Source organism: Epinephelus moara, chromosome 9 (genome assembly GCF_006386435.1).
Source record: "Epinephelus moara isolate mb chromosome 9, YSFRI_EMoa_1.0, whole genome shotgun sequence".
NCBI classification, from domain to species: domain Eukaryota; kingdom Metazoa; phylum Chordata; class Actinopteri; order Perciformes; family Serranidae; genus Epinephelus; species Epinephelus moara.
Genome location: NC_065514.1, coordinates 21,948,224 through 21,968,132, shown reverse-complemented (window position 1 = coordinate 21,968,132; position 19,909 = coordinate 21,948,224). Strand labels below are relative to the sequence as shown.

Here is a 19,909-nt window from a genome sequence, read left to right as displayed (position 1 = left end):
AGTCACTCCCTCAGCAGTGCATTCACTCAAACAGACTAACTCCGTCCCTTTGCCAGGGCTGCCCCGGAGTCAAAAACTAGTGACATCAAAGTGACGCATGCGCATTAGCGTCCACAATGTCGCTGTGCGTATGTAGACCTTTACAACGATTCGTTCATCGACAAAACGGTTTGATCTCCAAAGGTATGAGTTTCGAAAAAGCGGAATATACTCTTTAGATAAATAGTTAGATATTACTTAATGTGAACTGTTTAACGTAGAAATGAATGAATGTTGAAGCCCAGCTGTCAGCATGTCGTTAACTTACCAGAGAGCACAAGTTGTACACACTCTTAGCTAACGGCTATGTTGTAAGCTAGAATCAGATACATGTCTCTAATCATGTTGTATATTATATCAGTCATTAGCTACTCTTGTCTTTCAAGTAGGAACGACAGAATACTCATTAAGAATACTGATTTTTGTCCACAGTAAGTTGTAGATGGATGTTACCCAGACATCATTGCGATAATCTGTTTATTTCATTGAAATGTCAGTGATTTATGAGTGATATTCCTGAGCTAAACTGAAATGAGTGACATTATTTTATATAATAAAACACACAGCTTATGGACAATGAGCTTAGTCACTCTTCTCAGGCGTCTTGTGAGCAGAAAGTAATGCACCTGAGCTACACTTCTTTGCCACAGCATATATTCTCATTCAGGTTTTCCCCAAATACTTCACCTATACCTGTCAAACGTGCATGATTGTGCTGTGTACTAAAGTCTTCACCAGTAAATTCCTGGTTTTACTGGCTTTAGCAGAGCACACCAGTTCTTCTGCTGTGCTATAAACATATATCAATAAGCTGTTGAGTTATTGTTATATGAGGGCAATAAAAGAGCGCATGATAAGATTGTCTTGGTCCACTTGTGTTAAAGGTTTAAATGTTGCATCACCTTTCTCGCAGCAGTGTGCGTCCACAAGCTGTACAGTAGCGGCAGTGTATACACAGACAGCTGCTATGATGGGCTGTATCCCGGACATATCCAAACCACCCCCATCCAGAAAGCCCTGCTGGCTGTCGGGTCAGGTGTGGCAGCACTACAGAATCCCTACAGGCATGGTGAGACTTTGCCGTCTACCTATCTGTTTTTTTAATTAAATGCTTTCCCTTGTGGTGTCTGACTCTGTCTGGAGGTATTTATTGCACCCCCCCTTGCATTTCCTGCCATTATCTCTACCGCCAAATCAAGGCTATCTGGGAAAAGATCCCAAAAAGCCTTCCCATGAACAGTTAAGTATGGCGGTACAGCCCAGTCCCAGACGACCTACAGTATAGCCAAATATGGAGGCAGCTCTCTCGCTGGTAGTACAATAGAAAACCCCTGATGTTCCAAACTTTGGAAATTCATCAAAAATCAGTCATCCTCCTTAGACCCTTTTGATGAGCATCTTTAATACATTGCAGCCTAGTGGAAATTGTTTTTAAAAAGTCTTATCATAAAGTTTACTTACTTGTTTTTCTGAGCTTATTCTTATTAGCAGATGGAGTTCACTGATGAAGGTCACAAATGTGGCTGGAAAAAAACAAAACAAAAAAAACAAGGAGGTGAACCTTTGGATAAGATTATCTGATCAAACTACTTTATCCAAGGTCAAGAATGAACCTTCAAGTTCAGTTCAACAAAATCATTGTACAACTTTGTCAACACTCTGGGTTTGTAAACTGATTGGCTGTGGGAATTAATTTTTATTTTGCTCCCATGACTAAGTTATGTGACTTGGATTACTTCGTGGTTAGATTGTTTCATTTTGGTTTTTATAATTCAGTGAAATGATACCATCAGCAGCAGTGTGGGGCTGTACCTGAGGTTTCTTTTCTCATTTCTGTTAAAGTTTTGTTACTCATTGTCAGTCTTTTATTCTCTGGAGACTACTGTTTCGTGCTTCTAAAATGTCTTGGAAACCGTAATGAGAATAGATACTAAGCGAGGCCATATGTCAGCACAGATACCCTGAAACTCTCAGTGAGGAAGATGGCATTAACACCTCTCATTTGGCATTTAGTTTAGGGACCACAGGTGTTTTTAAAGGCCCACACCTGACTTTTAGTCCCCAGTTTTAGTTGATCTACAAAAATGCTGTATCCTTATTTTTTCATTTGCCCCTTCCTGCCTAGCGAACACCCAGGCCATTCCAACTCCACAAGCCCAGTTGATAAAGCAAGCTTTCTGTGAACACCTTGTACTCTCCAAACGCACACTATGAGAGATAACCTCTGATGACATCACCAGCCTTGGCATTTCAGCCAGACATTTTCTCACACTTTAAAAATCTCCTTCAAAACCACAGAAAATACTTAACAGCTGTTTTCACAGGCTGACTAGTACTCTCTGTGGTGAGTTAACTGATCATTAGTTTACTCATCAGAGTGCCCCTACATGAAAGCTTTATTACACACTTTTATTTTATGACAAAATACATATTATTGATTTGTCTATTATCAATGTAACAAATCTATTTTCTTTAAGTTGAAATATATGTTATTGTGAGGCAATCAAACATTAGATTGTAGGTTTAACAGCAACAAATCTCTATATTGTACAACTAATACGTTGTAATTGGATGAAACTCTCCTTACAGACATGGTTGCAGTGCTCGGAGAGACAACAGGACACCTAGCATTGGTAAATCTCAGAGACAAGATGAGAAATGATCCTGAAGGCTACACTATCCTAATGTGAGTCCCTGCAACAGTAACATAAGTAACATTCCAGATTTAAGCGCTTTTAAATAGCATTGTCTGTACTGTGAATGATACATGATTTAGTCATACTTGTTATTATTGACTGGTTATTGCAGAGAAAGGCCGAGGATCCGGCTTTCCACACTCGATCTGAAGGAGATGGCCTCACTGCCTGATGGCTCTTTTGGCAGAGAATACCTTCGCTTTCTGGAGGACAATGTGAGTGTCTGTTGAAGAATGCTTGTTTCATCAAGACAAACACGTTTCCCCAGAATTTCTTCCCTCCCTCCCTTTGTATGATTCTCTTTTGTCTTTACTCACGCATTCACTTCCCTGTTCTGTTAGTGCGTGACCCCTGACACAAGGGCAGACGTGAAGTTTGTGGATGACGAGGAGCTAGCTTACGTCATGCAAAGATACAGAGAGGTTCATGATTTGCTGCACACCTTACTGGGGATGCCCACCAACATGCTGGGTGAGTCAGACTTCACAAATTAAAACTGAAAATCGTCCCCAGATAAGATACAAGTCATCACATTTCAGACGAAGTGAAATCATGTTTCAATCATGTCATTTATAGGAGCTTGATAGCCAAGCTGTTTTTAATAGTACAACGAATAAAGTCTTAGCAAGAATTATTGTGCGCATGGCAGACAGAACCAGTTGAAAACCTGGTACCTGGTAAAAACCAGACTTTTTAATTCCTTTTGGCCTAAGGATGGCTGGAAGAAGTTTTTGTCCAGTCGGGGTAATACAGGGGTGAGTCCTAAACATTTGACCCTCCGGTGGTCTCCTGGGTCCATTCATCAATAATACTGGTTCGAGGGAAGTCCAGAGAGGCTGTTCCTCTACACACCTCATCATTGGTGTTTTTAAGTCCACCAGAAACGATAGCTTTGGATTAGGACCAGTTAAACAAGCAGATGGTGGGACATTTCCAGAGTGGGATTGTTGTCCATGAGGAATGGAAGGAAAACTTTCGCATGTCCAGAGAATCACTCATATGTTTGAATGAGCTTCTTCATCTGTAAATTGAACGAGAATCATTGGCGATAAGCTCTCCAGCAGTTTTTTTGAAAAAACGTAATGTTAGCCTGTACACTTTACAGCTTTTGTGACAAGGTAGACTGCTGGAGACAGCTGACACCGGCGAGCATTTGGAGTCTATATTTTGTAAAACAAAGATAGACAGAATTATCTTAAAACAGGGGAAAATGTTCATTTTAAAATATATCTGTGTAGATAGGGCCTAGTCTCTTCCTTGTTTCCATTCCCAGCAGTCTGTGCACATTTCCTGCTTTTCAACCGCTTTCACTATAAATTGTTGATGTGAGCCCTCTGTTTTGCTGACAGCATACTAATGGAATGAACTTGTCAAACGAAGCGGGAAAATGTTTTGCAATAGAGTTAAAAGAAGTTATGCATTTCTTTTCTCCTTTCGTTTTTTTCCCATAGTATGTTAATGCTTTTTAAACAACACAGTTAAAAGACAAGACATACCTTAACCTAACTGGTTAATTAGCAGTTAGCATTCCCTAACGGCTGGGTAAAGGGGGCTCAAACCCCATCAAAGGTTTCACTTTAACTTCTCTGAATTTAAGTTATCTTCTCCACATTACAACATTTACTCATTTCCCTAAGCCATTGGCCCACCTGTGGATTTTAAATATTCTTCCATGATAAGACGATTGAACACTTTGCCTGGAGTGAACACATAAGAATTCGTTTACCCCTTGATGTGAATAAGGTGGCAAAATATAACCCCAAATAAACATTTTTGGATCAAGAGGTAGCTTTACATCTAGTGTTTTGTGAGATCTCACATGCTATGGAAAAAGTGTGCCTTTAGATTGTTCACATTTAATACAAAGATCTAGAATATTATTATTAAACTGATATAATCTAGCTGGTGTTATGTAAGTGGGCATCAGCTAATTGTATTGTACCAATCTTGAAGAAGTATTTCACTGTTGTGTATACACACACACACACACACACACACACACATATATATATGTGTGTATATGTATATAATTTTTCTAATGATTTTGAGTAGGCACTACTAATATGTACTTTAAGCCTACTGCATAAAATTAAGGTTATATTTTAACACAACATGATGTCTTTCGTTTCAGCTTGTGTAAAATCTAAAGGTTCTATGTTCTATGTTGGTACAACCTGACTTACTTAGTTTAGCTAATGTAAAAACTAAAGGTTCTATGTTAATACAACTTGACTTTTTAGTTTTAGCTAATGTAAAATCTAATGTGGTATAAGGCAACGAGTTTCCATGCGATTTGCGAGTAAAGTCAACTAATTCTGGTTAAGACTGCATTTACACATACTCCAGACATTGTTATGATACAAAAGTGGCTGTAAATTGGCAACCTTGTATATGCAGTTTGTCTTTGTGTCTCAGCACATATTCCCTTCTCCTTTTATCCAGAATAATCTGGAGAGTTTTTTGTCCCTTCTTACTGCTTTCAGGTGAAGTGGCGGTGAAATGGTTTGAAGCTGCTCAGACTGGGCTCCCCATGTGTGCCCTGGGAGCTGTGTTGGGCCCACTGCGGCTGAATGCAAGGTACAGTACCAGTATTTTTTACCAGAGTTAAAATCACAGCACAGTCCTGGGCTTTGATTATTTTCATTAGGGATTAATCTGCCAATTAATTTCTCAATTTACAGATTGCTTTATTTTTTTATAAATGTGACATATCCAGATGTCTTGTTTTCTCTGAGCAACATCCTAAAATCCAGAAATATTCAGTTTAATGTATTAAAAGACAAAGAAAACCAACAAAAATTATTATTTTGGAATCTGAAAGTTTTTGCATTTTTGCTCAAAAATGATTTGAACGATAAATTAATTACCAAAATAGTTTTCAATAAATTTAAATCGACTTATCAATTCATCAGCTAATCATTTATGGTCTACTTTGGGGTCTTCTATACCCTGAATTTTGCCTCTCAGGTTTTATGAGCCTAGAAGTTGCTGCCCTTAATCTATGTATAACAAATAGCATTAACCCAACTCTGACAACAGTGCGGCCTGCCAAATTTTGTATCCCACAGAAATTACTGCCATACTGTAAATATTTATTAGGCTTTTATGCAGGTGTTGTGTATGATGGAGGGATAAGAGGAAACACTCCCACGGACAATATATCATTGTTCGGTTATGATAAGCAAATACCTGTAAACCGTCACTTTACCTGTAACTCATTAACCCTTCCTCATTCAGTAACTTAACTTCCTTGTGCTTTTAAGGAACTGGTGTATCAGAATTCAGAAATACAAAACAATCCCTTCATTGTTGTGTCATGCTGAACTTTTCCTCTCTTGTGTCACCTTCTAGCCGTTTACAGTTGCTGTTTACATCCTTGGGCCCGTGGGCTCTGCAGAACGGTCACCGGGCCCGCTGCGTCCTCAACATCTTCTATGAGAGACGATGGGCACAGAGCATCGAAGACCTCAGACAAGAGCTCAACATAGAGCCACCTCCTGTCATAGTCAGCGCTGCCAACAAGAGGGACACCTGAGAAAGACTGTAAAAGATGATTCAGGAATCACCAGACAAAATTCTCTTCACAGCGGACAAACCAGAAATGATTTAAGTGTTATACTGTGGGGAAGGACGGTATTAACTACAGAGGAAATTTCACACTTGCCAAACTTTGGTTGGTTGGCTTTTCCCTAAAACTGTGAATCATTGTGAGTGCAGTAATTTCAGCCGATGAAACGTAAGAGTTTTTGGTCCGCTGGACCAGTGGTTTCTCCCCAAAGGGTCACCAGATCAGTCTGAGAGATCATGAGCTGATCGAAAGAAAGAAGAAGAAACTAAGTCCTGATATATATTTTTTTGGGACGTTTTTCTTCATGCGCTTGTGTTGTGAAATAGTAGATAATTTTATCTCAGTTATAGTGAGCCAAAAAAGTTGGAGGCACAGCTGTAGACAGCAGGTCTGGTTCAACAGGTCTTGTTGAGTCACTGTGAGTGGTATGTTGTAAGGTTTTTTATTTGTATCAATGAGAAAAATAAATTAAAAAGAATGAATTATGTCTGTTATTAAATACTTATATTCTGCTGTGATATAGTCAGTATTGAAAAGTAATATTATTATTGGTCCATTATTATCATTTTTATGCCAAATTTCTGGCCAATTGTTTTTCTAATGTAAAACTGCGGTCAAATTATTGAGAATTACTTGTCATGAATCTTAAAAAAACCCCATCAGTGCAGCTGCCTGTGTTATCGTATAGATCAATCTAATACTGAGCCCCTATTTTTTTCACAGTAATAATAACAGGAAGTCAGTGTGTACACTCCTCGGCAGGTGTGTGAGATGAGCAAATCTGGTGTCAAAAAATACCCTTTAGTTTTTCTAGCTAAAAGCATTCTTGTGGTGAGAGCCCACTTTAAGGTTATGGTAAGGTTATTTTTAGATATGTGGGTTATGTGTTAATTCCACAGGTCAGAACGCATGAAGACTTTTCTGTTAAATGCCGCAGCCAGCTGTCACGTCACACATTTAGTTCAGTGTCGCTGTGCAGCTTTAAATTTTCACATTTTGCTTTGGACACACTGCATGAAGACAGGCCATGATTTCACTGTAATTGCTTGTGGATATGACAATAACATGAAATATTAACAACCTCTATCGTTTTAACATCGCTAAAAAGACAGTTTTACTGAACTGGAAAGACAAAAATAACCTCTTAAAATCCCAGTGGGACCTTCTGATATCAGAGTACATTTCAGTAGAAGGGCAAATAACACGGAACACAAACAACCACACTGATTTATTTCTCGGATGTTGGGCCCCATTCATCAACACCCTCCTGAGACCTGAACTTTTGTTTGGTATGCATTTTCAATTTGTCCTAGCTATTTGAGATTAGCAGCCTCTGATAAGTATAAAAAAACTAAAGATTGTCAACAATAATAAATAAATTAATGGAGTCCCAATATCCTCAAACGAGACAACAGTAAAGCCCCTAATGTCCTCAAACGAGACGATAAGAAAGTCCCAATGTCCTTTAACGAGCTGATGAGAAATCCCCAACGTCTGCAAACAAGTACTTAACAGTTTCTTAGCTTGTTACTGTTGCTAAAATTGGTCAAATTTGTATGGCTAAAAACATTATTAATCATAAATAAACAAGTTGTAAATAAATAACCATGAAATGTGATCAGGTTTTCTACCTTGTCCACTTTTGTGTCGGGGTCGGCAGCAGACTGACTTGGCCGAGATGGCTGCCATCTTGTTTTTACATGGATGAGTGTATTGTGGTCTTACTACCACTAGACGGCACAAAAAAAGTGTCCACGAACAAGGACGAGAGGTCTAAGTTAAGCAGAATGACACAGAAGGCCCAGTAAACCCAAAATGTAATGTCCTCATATGAGGACGCAGGGTCTCTGGGGGATATTAGTATCACCTTTGTTTAACACAAACTAATATATCATACACACATGGTCATATCCGCACCCAAGTAACAACCTCCCCCTGCTGCCAGTGACATCAGTGCCCCCACCTCTGCGTCTCTGCCAGGACCCTCCATATGAAAATAGCTGACACATCTACATATCAAACTACTGATTTAACTTGTGAGTCATATTAAATTCTGTAAATCACCTTGTTTTGTTTGTCTGCTCTTGGTTATTTCCCCGTGTTCCCATCAAGGTTGTACCTGTAAAGCCACTACTGATATACACTTCTTCTTCTTTGTTGTTGTTGTTTGGCATCAATAACTCCATATAAAGGAGTTGTCCATTGTGTTTATCAATTTCTTTCATAAGTTCAACATGTTCCAGCAAGTCTAATAAAACACTGTATTCAAATGTAAATGTCCTTTATGGGAAGATGCTTTTAAAACACAGTGTCTCTATGAAAATAGCAATGAATGGGTTGTTTCAATGTTACATCACATTGTACCAAAATCACAAGAAATATCTGTGATTGCGACATCCTGGACATCCACAGCTTCAACATGTCCACTCTGAAACTATTGAAATGAATTCCTTACTGATAGTTACATGACGTTCCCTAGACATGGCCTTTAGTGCTACTACAGTACCTTATTCGGATCTAAAATATCTCTGATGATAATGAGTCAGTGAAGTCACTATTCTATTCATAGCTCTTCCCTGTTTTGTCTCATTGCCTCCTACTCCCTCCCACCTTGTTGTGTCTGGAGGAATGTTTTAAATGACCTCACACTTCTACAGTGGGCTTGTTGCTTTCATCGTCTATTTCCTGGTTGTTCATCAGTCTCTGCGTCTTACAGGTGTTAACACTAATTGTCATTATGTCATTTGGTGTTATTTAAATTCAAAAACATTCATTCAACATGCTGTATATATATATATGTGCTCAGTTTTCAGAGTTTTCGTCTGATTGCACCTGTAGCTGTCCGTGGTCCTGGAGCAACATTTCTTCTTCACTGATCAGTGCATCATCATCATAACCACACTGGTGCATGACTCATGTTTGACCTGTTGACTGTGGAGGCTTCATTTGACTCTACTGCCCTCTAGCGGCCAAAAGCAGAGGTGTTGACATCTGGTTTTGACTCCCTAAAACTTGTGATTGTCACAGCACAGAGCTACTTTGCCACATTTAAACGTTTAAAACTGTTGTCTCCACAAATGTTTCTAATGGAAGAGGAAACATCAATTGTTTTATAGAGTTTTACCTGAGGTGGAATGTTACTATATGTCAAGTGCTGCACTTAACTAAAACTTAAGGTACTTGTACGTTACTTGATTATGTTCATTTTATGTTACTTTACACTTCTACTTCACTACATTTCAGAGGAAAATGTTGTATATTTACTCCACTACGATTTTACCAACTTATTTAGTTAATTTAACCAATAAAGATTTTTTGCACATAAAAAATGAAAATGTACAAGTACATTTGAAAAAATTCATCAATTAATTGATTGATCCCCAACTATTTTGATCAATTTTTAGGCCATTTTTAATCCACAAACATTTCATGGTTCCAGGTTCACAAGATTGAGGATTTTCTACTTTGGGGTGAAGGTTTGGTTTCAATACTAGGGGGTGGGGACAAATTTGAAATGGTGGGTTTGGCGGTCATCTGCCAGAAAATTTGAGCATCAACTCTGGTGAATTGAATTTCTGCATCAATTTATGGTTTAAAAGTCTTTAATTTAGTCTGCTACTTTCATGTTTTTACTGGTGGAGACAGATGCACATGTTTTAAATATTGAGGGGGATGTGTCCTCTGTGTCCTCCTCTAAATCTGCACCTATGATTTTGGGGTTTGGGTTGTTGATCAAGCAAAATAAAGCCCTGTGAAGGTGTCACTTTGGGCTCTGGCTAATTGCTGAGGCATTTCTCACTAATTTCTGATTTTTTCACAAGATGATCAATCAGCCAATTGAGAATTTCATCAGGTGATTTATCCATAATAAAAATAACCACTAGTTGCATCATTATATAAAGTAGTTCAAAATAAATGCTACTTCAACCAAGACCAGTGCTATGAAAAACAAAACAAAACCCAGAAACAGTAATGTATAGAGCATCTCTCACTGCAACAGTTGCCCTGCTTTGAATCTCAAGGATCTCAACAAAAGGTTTTAATAAGTGGCTAAAGAGGTTTCTGAAAACAGGCCTGCAAATTAAATACGTAAAATCCATTCCCTTCGATTTTTACAGTACGGATGTTGGGGTCTGATGCAATGTCAATGCTCTAACTTTGTTTACTGTATGAAGTGAAAGTAAAAAAAAAGTTGACTATAACTATGTATTTCATTTAATGATGATGATTGTCACATATGTATACTATGAGATATTAATATATACTTTCAACATATTGTACCACAATAGCCAGAACTATAACTATAATATTATTACTTTCATTAATGTTGTTGTAAGCTACTGTCATTACCGTCTGTCCTGCATCTCTCTCTGTCTCTGTCTCTCTTTCTGTCTCATTGTGTCACACGGATTACTGTTAATTTATCATGTTGATCTGTTCTGTACGACATCTATTGCACGTCTGTCATCCTGGAAGAGGGATTCCTCCTCAGTTGCTCTTCCTGAAGTTTCTATCATTTTTTTCCCCCGTTAAGGTTTTTTTGGAGAGTTTTTCCTTATCCGCTGCGAGGGTCCTAAGGACAGAGGGATGTCGTATGCTGTAAAGCCCTGTGAGGCAAATCCTGATTTGTGATACTGGGCTTTATAAATAAAATTGATTGAATGATTGATTGATTGATTGATTTGATTATGGTCCCCAGGAACAGCAATTTTCAAGGCAGCAACTGAAGGGGCTCCCAGTAAACAAACAAACAAATCAACAGTAAAGACAGAGAGAGAGACAGAATACATAACAGTCAAACTATAATAAATGTTTTACTGAGCAAATAACATCAATACAAAATGATCTCAGGGTATTTATGTAGTGAGTTTCTTTTACACAACACTTTAAACCTAGGCTGTAATTATAGCGTATGTTGGGGGGACAGATCTATTCAAATAGGCTCAAAATGTCCCCCCAACATACCAATAAAAATATATTAAAAAAGATTGCTCTGCTACAAAAGGCAGCCAGGCATCATCATCTAAGATAATAATTAGCAAATGTAATCAAAATCATAAATACACTGAACATATTTCCATTAATATTATTACTTCTGGTTCTAATATTATGGGGAACAGCAGTTCTGTGTGTGGTTTTGTGCAAGTGGTGTTGCCGTGCCCCGGTCGAGCTGTTACTTGACTGCTGTGGGTAGATACAATCAATGTCAAACACTGTACTGAGTTTATTTTATTACTTTCAAATGTAACAAAAAAGTGGAAAAATAAAATGTAATATGAGCGTCATGTCGGTTACATCACCGCTGATTGTTTAGTTTTTGTTTAGTGTTGGTATGTCATAGAAAATGTCATAATAAAGTCAAAGTGTGTGAACTTTTCCTGTGTGTCCCTTAATCATATGCTGCTCCCTGACACTGATCAAAACTTCTAGGATTTTTTTGATTCAAAATGCTCTAAAATTGTCCATTTACCTGTTAAGTTTGTACAAATCTTTCCCGGGGGAAAAGGCGATTCCAGCCTTGTTTTGAACAGTCCTAGATCAAACAGTGTGATTACCATTTTCTACACAGAGTCTTGGGGAAGCTCAAACTTAAGATAAAAAACAATTATTAAAACACAATCATCATCAGTCAAACAATACTGTTACAGCACTACTGTACATTATGAATATTAAAATCTATTAAATCATTAAAAACAGTAAAAAAAGAATCAGCAGCTAATAGATTAGCTAATATAATAAATACAAACTGAGGCCTTTCATTACAGCACAGGTGGAGGATCTTTAGTTGCTGATCATATTTACATTAGAGAAAGGCATTTTCACATGTTTAAGGTCATTTAGTTTTCAGCAGAGTGTGTCAGTGCAGTATGGTGATACTGCGGTCGGTGACAGCAAACGCCGGCAGCAGTGGGGCACTGAAGGGATGTGTGACAGTGTACAGCACAGCGCTGGAGTCCGGCTCATAAAACAGCAGTGTGTGACTGGGCCAGTCCAGCAGCAGGCCAATCCTCTGGGGTCTCCTCACCACCTGCAGAGGCACCTTCTTCCCTGCGTGGCAGAAGGAGTAGTCCCCGTCGTAGTGGCACAGCACCCACGACTGACTGTTGTGGCCCAGCCGGGCCTCGTCCCCGGAGCCTTTGCGCTCCAGAGAGCTGTAGCAGACCCCGACCTTAAAGGCACCACTCTGGCCCACGTCCACCACCCAGCTGTGGGTGCCAGAGGACATGGACAGTGAGCCCAGTGCGTTGGGCCAACAGTCAAAGCGTGCCGGGTCGTAGGGCAGAGGTTGGCGAACTTTTTTGTGCAGGAAGGTCAGAGTGCAGACATCATCAGACAGGGACAGAAGGGGGCTCACTGTGCGCTCGTCAAACTTTAAATAAGACGATCCATAAGCTGTGGGAAGAAGAACGAGATGGAATAAATGTCACAAACTGCTGCACTATAAGCAGACATGCTTTGAGGCATTATAAGAATCTTTGTATCATGCTGTCCACCTTTCAGATTTCCATGAACAACACTGGATTTTTGCGCCACTCTTATGCAAATTATCTCATTTTTCTCCAAGTTTAGATCCATTTCAACACTTGCACCATTCATTTGTTACATTTTCACCCCTCACAATTACTGTTGTATCCAACCAGAGTGCAAAATACATCAGGACACAATTTAGTCTATGTAGATGAATGTGATTACTACTAATATGTGAAGTATATTTCCAGAGCTACTGCACACTACCACAAGTCAGGAAGATTCTGGGTGCGGAAAACATTGAAAATCAAAAAGGTCAAATCATGTGTACACTTATCTTTATGGCTAACATCAGTATGTGTGATAAGTAGTGGTATAAATAAATACAGGAATTCTATACTTGTATGCAGTGTAGTGGGATGTGTAGTTTCAGGTACTTTATACTTTTTTATGTGACAGTTGTACAGTGGTTACTAGTTACTTTTTTGATGAACATTTAATTACAAAGCTTAATAATACAGCATTTGCTTAAAACTAGCATACACATTAGCTTATAAAATATAATATGAATCAGTATCAATGATTCAGTATTATTATATACTGTATACAGAACTATAACACATAAAGGAGCCATTCTGCATAATGAGCACTTCTACTTTAAAGGTCCCATATTGTGCTTATTTTCAGGTTTATACTTGCATTTTGAGTTTTTACTAGAACATGTTTACATGCTTTAATATTCAAAAAAAGCATTATTTTTTTCCCTCATACTGTCTGTTGACCTTCTGTCAGCAGATGTCATTCATATATGATGCAAAACTTTAAAACAGGAAATACAAAGAGACCCTTTAAGATTCTTTATTTTTTAAGCCTGAAATGGTCTATAAAGTGGTGACATCACAACTTCACGGAAATCCTGACAGCTTGTTTAAAGGCACAGTTTCTGAACACTGACTATGCACGTTCCTCTGTGGATTGTTTGGATATGTTCACAGTATTTATATAGCACCTTTACCTGCTTTATATTAGAAAAGACTTTTTTTCTTTTTTTTTTTAACAACATGAAACCTTTAACATTCGGCCACATTTTATTGATAATCTTACTATATAATGATGAAAACTCTGTCTGTGGGTGTGTGGGTGTGTCTGTTCCACGTTTTTCTCCTCACTGACTTGGTCAATCCATGTGAATTTGGCACAGTGGTAGAGGGTCATGGGAGGATGGGAATGAAGTAATATTACATCAATTGGCCAAAGGGGGGCGCTATAGCAACCAGTTGAAATTGCAAACTTTGAATGGGCTTATCTCATGCCCTGTATGTTGTAGAGACATGAAACTTTGCACAGAGATGCCTCTCCTCACGAGGAACAAATTTGCCTCAAGAACCCATAACTTCCGGCTGTATAGATTTTCCACCATTTTGAATTTTTGGAAAAACACTTAAAATCAATCTCTTCCTAGGAAGTTTGACTGATCTGCATGAAACATAATCTAGGGACCAATATCTAAAGTTCCCTCTTGGCAAAAGTTGGAAAACTTACTAAAACTGAGCTTCTATAAGGCAATGAATATTNCAAACACACACCATGTGAAACTGTACGTGGGCAACTGTGCACTCAATGGGTATGGACTAGTATTTAAGTACTTTTACTTTTTGAATGTAAGAACTTTGCTTGGACTTTTAATTGAGCAAATGATCTTCTATTACTGAATGCATATCACGAAAGGACAGTTACTTTTCTTGTTGAACTGTTTGCCTGCAACATTTCTCAGGGTGTCTCTGTCTCAGGCATCTACTTTTACATCATNCATGTGAAACTGTACGTGGACAACTGTGCACTCAATGGGTATGGACTAGTATTTAAGTACTTTTACTTTTTGAATGTAAGAACAGTTACTTTTCTTGTTGAACTGTTTGCCTGCAACATTTCTCAGGGTGTCTCTGTCTCAGGCATCTACTTTTACATCATCACACACACAAAAAGTATTAAGAATGAACAAAATGAGCTGCCTGGTTTTGATTTAAGAATATACCGTTTTCCACATTTTCAAAGTTAGCAGGTATGATAATAATTACCATCATCAGTTATGTTATAACCTTGTATGTTCCTGTTGGATCTGTTGTGTTTGTATTATGACTGAATAAAAATCTACTAACCGTTTGGCCCCAGCAGCACCGCGGTGGCCCACAGACCTCTCAGCAGCTTGCTGTCACTGCAGCCTGGGTTCAGGTTGAGCTGGTCTGTATCACAGGGCTCCCCAACCCCCTCTGCCTCCTCCACCCTGACACACACACAGACCACAAGGAGAGACATTACCCCTCTGGTATGTCCTGAGCATGAACATAATATTCGCAAATGTCACGTGATGAAAGCTCACCTGTCAGCTATCTCCTGGACACTGGTCTGAAAGACAGAAACAAAGTGATGACTCTTCTGGTAGTTTAATGACCATCATCAGGATACTGTTATTTGAACACAATGACCCCTTGTCCTCCCTCAACAAAAATGTCCCAGTCTCTCACCACCAACTGTGCGTCTGGAGTGTGCGTCAGCGTGTGCACCAGGCCGGAGCGTGTTTGCGACAGACTCGCCAAAGCCTGGCTCCAGTGGGCTCTCTGGGTGAGGAGACACTGCTCCACCCGCTCCTCCTCTTGCTGCACCTCCTCCAAGACACGCTGCTCCTCCTCCTCCAGGGCTTCACGTGCTGCGCTGACCTGAGCCACGATCTGCTCCCTCGCCCTGCTCGCCGATGCCTACACCAAGGAGAGAAGAGGAAATATTAGACACAAGTTTAGTTTCTAAAGCCCATACATTCGTGTAATGTTTCTAAACCCTCTAACCTTCTGAACCCACTCATTTATTTCATTTTTTGTGATACATATTTTAGCAGCAAAGTTAAAAAACGAATATGAAAAACTCATCCTTGTCAACACTTTTTATTTTCATTTCTAGAAGGCTTCTGTCAAATCAACTCATTTGTCTGACATGTTGAGGTTGCAACTACAGCGTTCTTCCTACTTTGACAAGTCAAAATGTCTGCTGTGAGAAAAACTTGCTGTTTTAGCACTCATAAAAATCAATTAAAAACTGATTAATAGATAATAGAAATGTCACAGGAAGGCATTTGACTAGATCTTACATCCTCAGTCAGCTCCTGCACTTCATTTCTATTAAATTATAATGCTGTGTTCAGTTATAAGTAAGCACCTGTGATTACCTTCTCTGCATGAAAAAAATCAAACACAATGTGTATTTATGACATTGCAATGTGACAGTTGAAATACCAATGAAGCTACAGAGAATTATCACATGGATCTGCCACTCCCCTCAGCTTTACATAGCTTTACCATGAGATTCAGCTCATTGTTTAGCTGTTGCTAATCAGCAGCAACACAAACACTTGACGGTGGGGGCCCAAGAAAGCACAGAGATTGTTGATGACATCTCACACTTCATACAAGTGACTTCCCTCGTGTGACCATAAACAAACACACCAATAGTAACAGAGAATCAGTGACCAGATTTGTAGCCAACAGCATTGTTTCCACAGTGTGGAGTAAGTTTGTTTTATGTTGTAGGACACTTGGTGATTTGACTGTTGCTCAGATAGGGTGCAATCTTAGAAATAAAGGGATTAAGTAGAACCACACAGGGTTCTTCAGCTGGCCCCCATTGACTGAATCACCATGATGTTGTGCTAATACTTCTGGGTAGACAACTGGCAATTGTTTTGAATTGCAGAGACATGACACATCGGCAAACGTATTTATTTCTGTTGTCATTTATTCAGTTGTAACTATAACATTTAAGAGATATAGTTAAGCACAGTGGGTCAACCTATCTGACATATTTCAGCCAGCTAAAAAGACTCACCTAAAAAAAAACAGTATCAGTGTAAGTGAATGTTGTACTTGTTCCTTTGCTCTAAAATTACTGTTTTTGTCAATGGAGTCTGGTGGCTTTGAGATAACAGCTTCAGTCCCCCGGCGGAAAATCAGTGAGAATATTGTAAATATAACGCACACTTAAACTGACACTGATTTTTTTTTTTTTTTTTTACGTGGTTAAGAATCAACCAAATGAGACAGCATCTGTTCAGCACCATTTCATTTTATGTAAACAAATATTGTGATTCAGTCTATGGGTCTATATAAGGGTCTTTAGCACCCATGCTTTCAACAATCTTCGAAGAACTCCTTCTTCCAAAAAGGGTTCTTTGGATGAAATGGATTTTATTGGAACCCTTAGAGAAAATAGTTTCAGTGCCACAGATGCAGCAAGACATATAAATGCATGTCACAGTCTAAGAGACAACCAACACAACAACACATAGTTCATCTCCTAACAGGTCACACTCTGCCTTTTTATTTACCCCTTCACTTAATGAGTTTTTTTCCCTTTAAAGTTTATGTTTATGCATTTGTAATAATTTCATTGTTGGTAATTGTTTTTCACTTTTCACTGTCTTAAATTAAAGCTTATTGAATTGAGTTGAACTGAATTGAAGAAACTCACCATTGCCAAAATATGCTTTATACATACCATCTATGGTGGCTCTGCTGATACTTTTTCTACTAGGATCCACACTGATCTCAGAATTAACAATATCAGTCTATATTATTCTTTACATCATGCAAATCTAGAAGTTCTATATGGTCTAAGTTCTCTGGTGTGCCCTCTAGTGGAATCCTCCAGTAACACGCGTTGTACATAGGCCATTATGTGAATAATTCTGTTCACAGCGCAGCCAGTTGTCTATGTAAACACATGGTTAAAAAGCAAGCAGGCTATATCTCCTGCATTAGTTTCACAAAGAACCACTGAAGAACCCTTTCTTAAAAAAAGAGGTCTCCAGAGCCAAATCAGGTCGAGCCTCAGCCCTCAAGGAAGAACCTTTTTGGAACCCTTATTTCTAAGAGTGTACCTAAGTGTTTGTCTTACCTGCCGTTGTTGTTTGCTTGAGGTTTGATTTGCTGGTGGTAGCTTGTAAGTGAGAAAACTACACATGCATGACCGTACCTACCCTTTAGACACCCATTGAGTGCAGGGAGGTTAATAAATACAGGTGCACTGAAAGAGGCAACATTTACTTTGTTGTGTAGTGATAAATCAGCAAGTTATACAGTGCATGAATAGTTAACATGTTGTTTCCTGCTTTATTCATGCATTTACTACTGCAAAGTACCTCATTATTTTACTTTTTCAGTGTAAAAAGATTTGAAATTGTTTAATCATTGTTAGAAGTGCGGTAAATTATATTCTATTCTAATATATTATATTCAAAAGAATTTAGATTTAGGGAGCCGATATCAACACCATGCTGATAATTCATGCTGTTTTTCCAAAGTAGGCTATTGTTATGTATTAACACATGAACTCATATAAATAATTAGGAATGTTTTTACTATAGAGGGATGATTTCTGTCACAATTTACTCTCCTTGTTGATGACAATCACTGTTTCATGTGCAATAAAGTGCTGGGACAATGTGTCCAATAATTAATTTAATTATTTATCAGGCAAGAAACAATCACTCACTAGTTCCTGCTTCTTAAATGTGCAGGTTTTCAGATTTTTTCAGTTTGATACATCATTATAAACTAAATATCTGTGAGTTTTGGCGCAGCTAGTCACACCAAACAAGCAATTTGAGGAGGGAGAAGAAACTGTGATGGTATTTTTTTTTTTACTATGTTCTGACATCTGATAGATTTAACAGCTTATTAGACAATTAAGGAAATAGTCAACAAATTAATTGACATTAAAAAATTATCTTCAGTTGTAGCCCTCATGCAAAGACACTCATTATAGAGGTCAATATTCAAACCCAACACGTGTCTGCACAGCACATGTGTGTTGTCACATGACTATTTTATTAAGGCGAGCCAGCCAACATCAGACACACTGTACTTGTGAAACTGTTCAGGCTCCACAGAGCAGTGTGTGTATCAGCACTGAGGTTGGCACAGCGTCTGTGTGATCATTAGTGTGCGGCTGAGTGGGTGGGGATCAGTGGCATTATTTCTCACCTGAAGCTTTTGCTCTTTGGCTGTTAACGTCTGGCCGATAAACCTCTCGATCCTCAGTGCCTGCAGCTGCATTTTCTCACACACATCCACCAGCTGGTTCTGGTAAAAACACACACACAGACACACACATACACATACACACACTCATCAGCTGGAGACGCAACAAGAAAATCCTGTCTTTTCAAATACCCAGCTGAGGAATCAGCTAGAAAAAAAAACCATGCAAATTGTGGCACACCCAAGAGAGAATCATGAAGTGTAAGTATGACACTGTCAAATATATGAGCACAGTTTGTCAGCACTCATGGCTTCATGACAGAAAACAGGAATACAATAATAGAAAATAGGAAAAATACACATTTTCTGTCATTAAAACCACTTGACAAAGAGATAGAGGGATGACTTTACAGGTAGACAAAGTAAAATGAGTGGATAAACATATAAACTTGTCTGACAGTTAAAAGTAGGGCAGATAAAAAGTCACAAGGCATTCACACAAGTGAAACTAACCTTCCTGGGCTGTTTCTCACCCCGCAGGTATCCTCACCCATATTTCCAGAGCTGACACATCATCAGTATCATCCCACAGCTCAGCCAACACATTTAAAGGAAGCACACAGCTGTTGTGTATAAATACAGTATTTATAGGTAACACACTCACCCTCACTGCGGTTACTCTGGTGGCCAGAGGGGTCACAGTGTGTCCGTGGCAGGGGCCCACAATGGCGCAGTGAGAGCAGATGAGTCTCTGCTCGGTGCCACAGAACCAGTCCAGCTCTGCCTCATGCTCCACACAGAGCTCACACTCCCCGGAGAAGATCCCGGACTCGGTGTCAGCGGTTGTCGCAGAGGGTGAGCCCAGCACCGGAGTGTCCCCCTCCGGCTGCTGCTGCTGCTTCACCCCGCCGCTCAACACGGAGAAAATAGGCTGCTCAATATCCATCTCGACGGTTTTCACACCGTTTAAAGTCTTCCCCGAGTCGGTCGGTGAAGACGGGCATGTTAGCTCACACGTTATTAGCTCCTCGGTCATGGCACAATAACGCAACAGGTGCACCGACAGGACTGGAGTGGCACCTACAGTACGCTGTAATACAGGTGTAACA

General features: G+C 39.1%; 2 protein-coding genes across 4 annotated transcripts; one reads left to right on the top strand and one right to left on the bottom strand.

The window, feature by feature from the left end:
• Positions 1 to 41: 41 nt before the first annotated feature.
• Positions 42 to 8,590, top strand: coq4 (coenzyme Q4 homolog (S. cerevisiae)). Of its 2 annotated transcripts, none has more exons than XM_050052438.1 (7): positions 42 to 183; positions 953 to 1,108; positions 2,629 to 2,725; positions 2,848 to 2,950; positions 3,077 to 3,206; positions 5,219 to 5,312; positions 6,087 to 8,589. In XM_050052438.1, exons 1-7 carry the CDS (start codon positions 117 to 119, stop codon positions 6,268 to 6,270), a joined length of 831 nt encoding a protein of 276 aa, XP_049908395.1. In that variant the 5' UTR covers positions 42 to 116; the 3' UTR covers positions 6,271 to 8,589. The 2 variants fall into 2 exon arrangements, with proteins under 2 accessions (XP_049908395.1, XP_049908396.1); XM_050052439.1 differs by having other exon boundaries at positions 44 to 183; positions 956 to 1,108; positions 6,087 to 8,590.
• A 1,885-nt stretch (positions 8,591 to 10,475) lies between these two features.
• On the bottom strand, positions 10,476 to 19,909 carry bspry (B-box and SPRY domain containing). Of its 2 annotated transcripts, none has more exons than XM_050053150.1 (6): positions 19,465 to 19,853; positions 18,804 to 18,902; positions 15,297 to 15,527; positions 15,152 to 15,177; positions 14,931 to 15,055; positions 10,476 to 12,696 (listed from the first exon to the last, which is right to left on the bottom strand). In XM_050053150.1, exons 1-6 carry the CDS (start codon positions 19,834 to 19,836, stop codon positions 12,161 to 12,163), a joined length of 1,389 nt encoding a protein of 462 aa, XP_049909107.1. In that variant the 5' UTR covers positions 19,837 to 19,853; the 3' UTR covers positions 10,476 to 12,160. The 2 variants fall into 2 exon arrangements, with proteins under 2 accessions (XP_049909107.1, XP_049909106.1); XM_050053149.1 differs by having other exon boundaries at positions 10,477 to 12,696; positions 18,804 to 18,896; positions 19,465 to 19,909.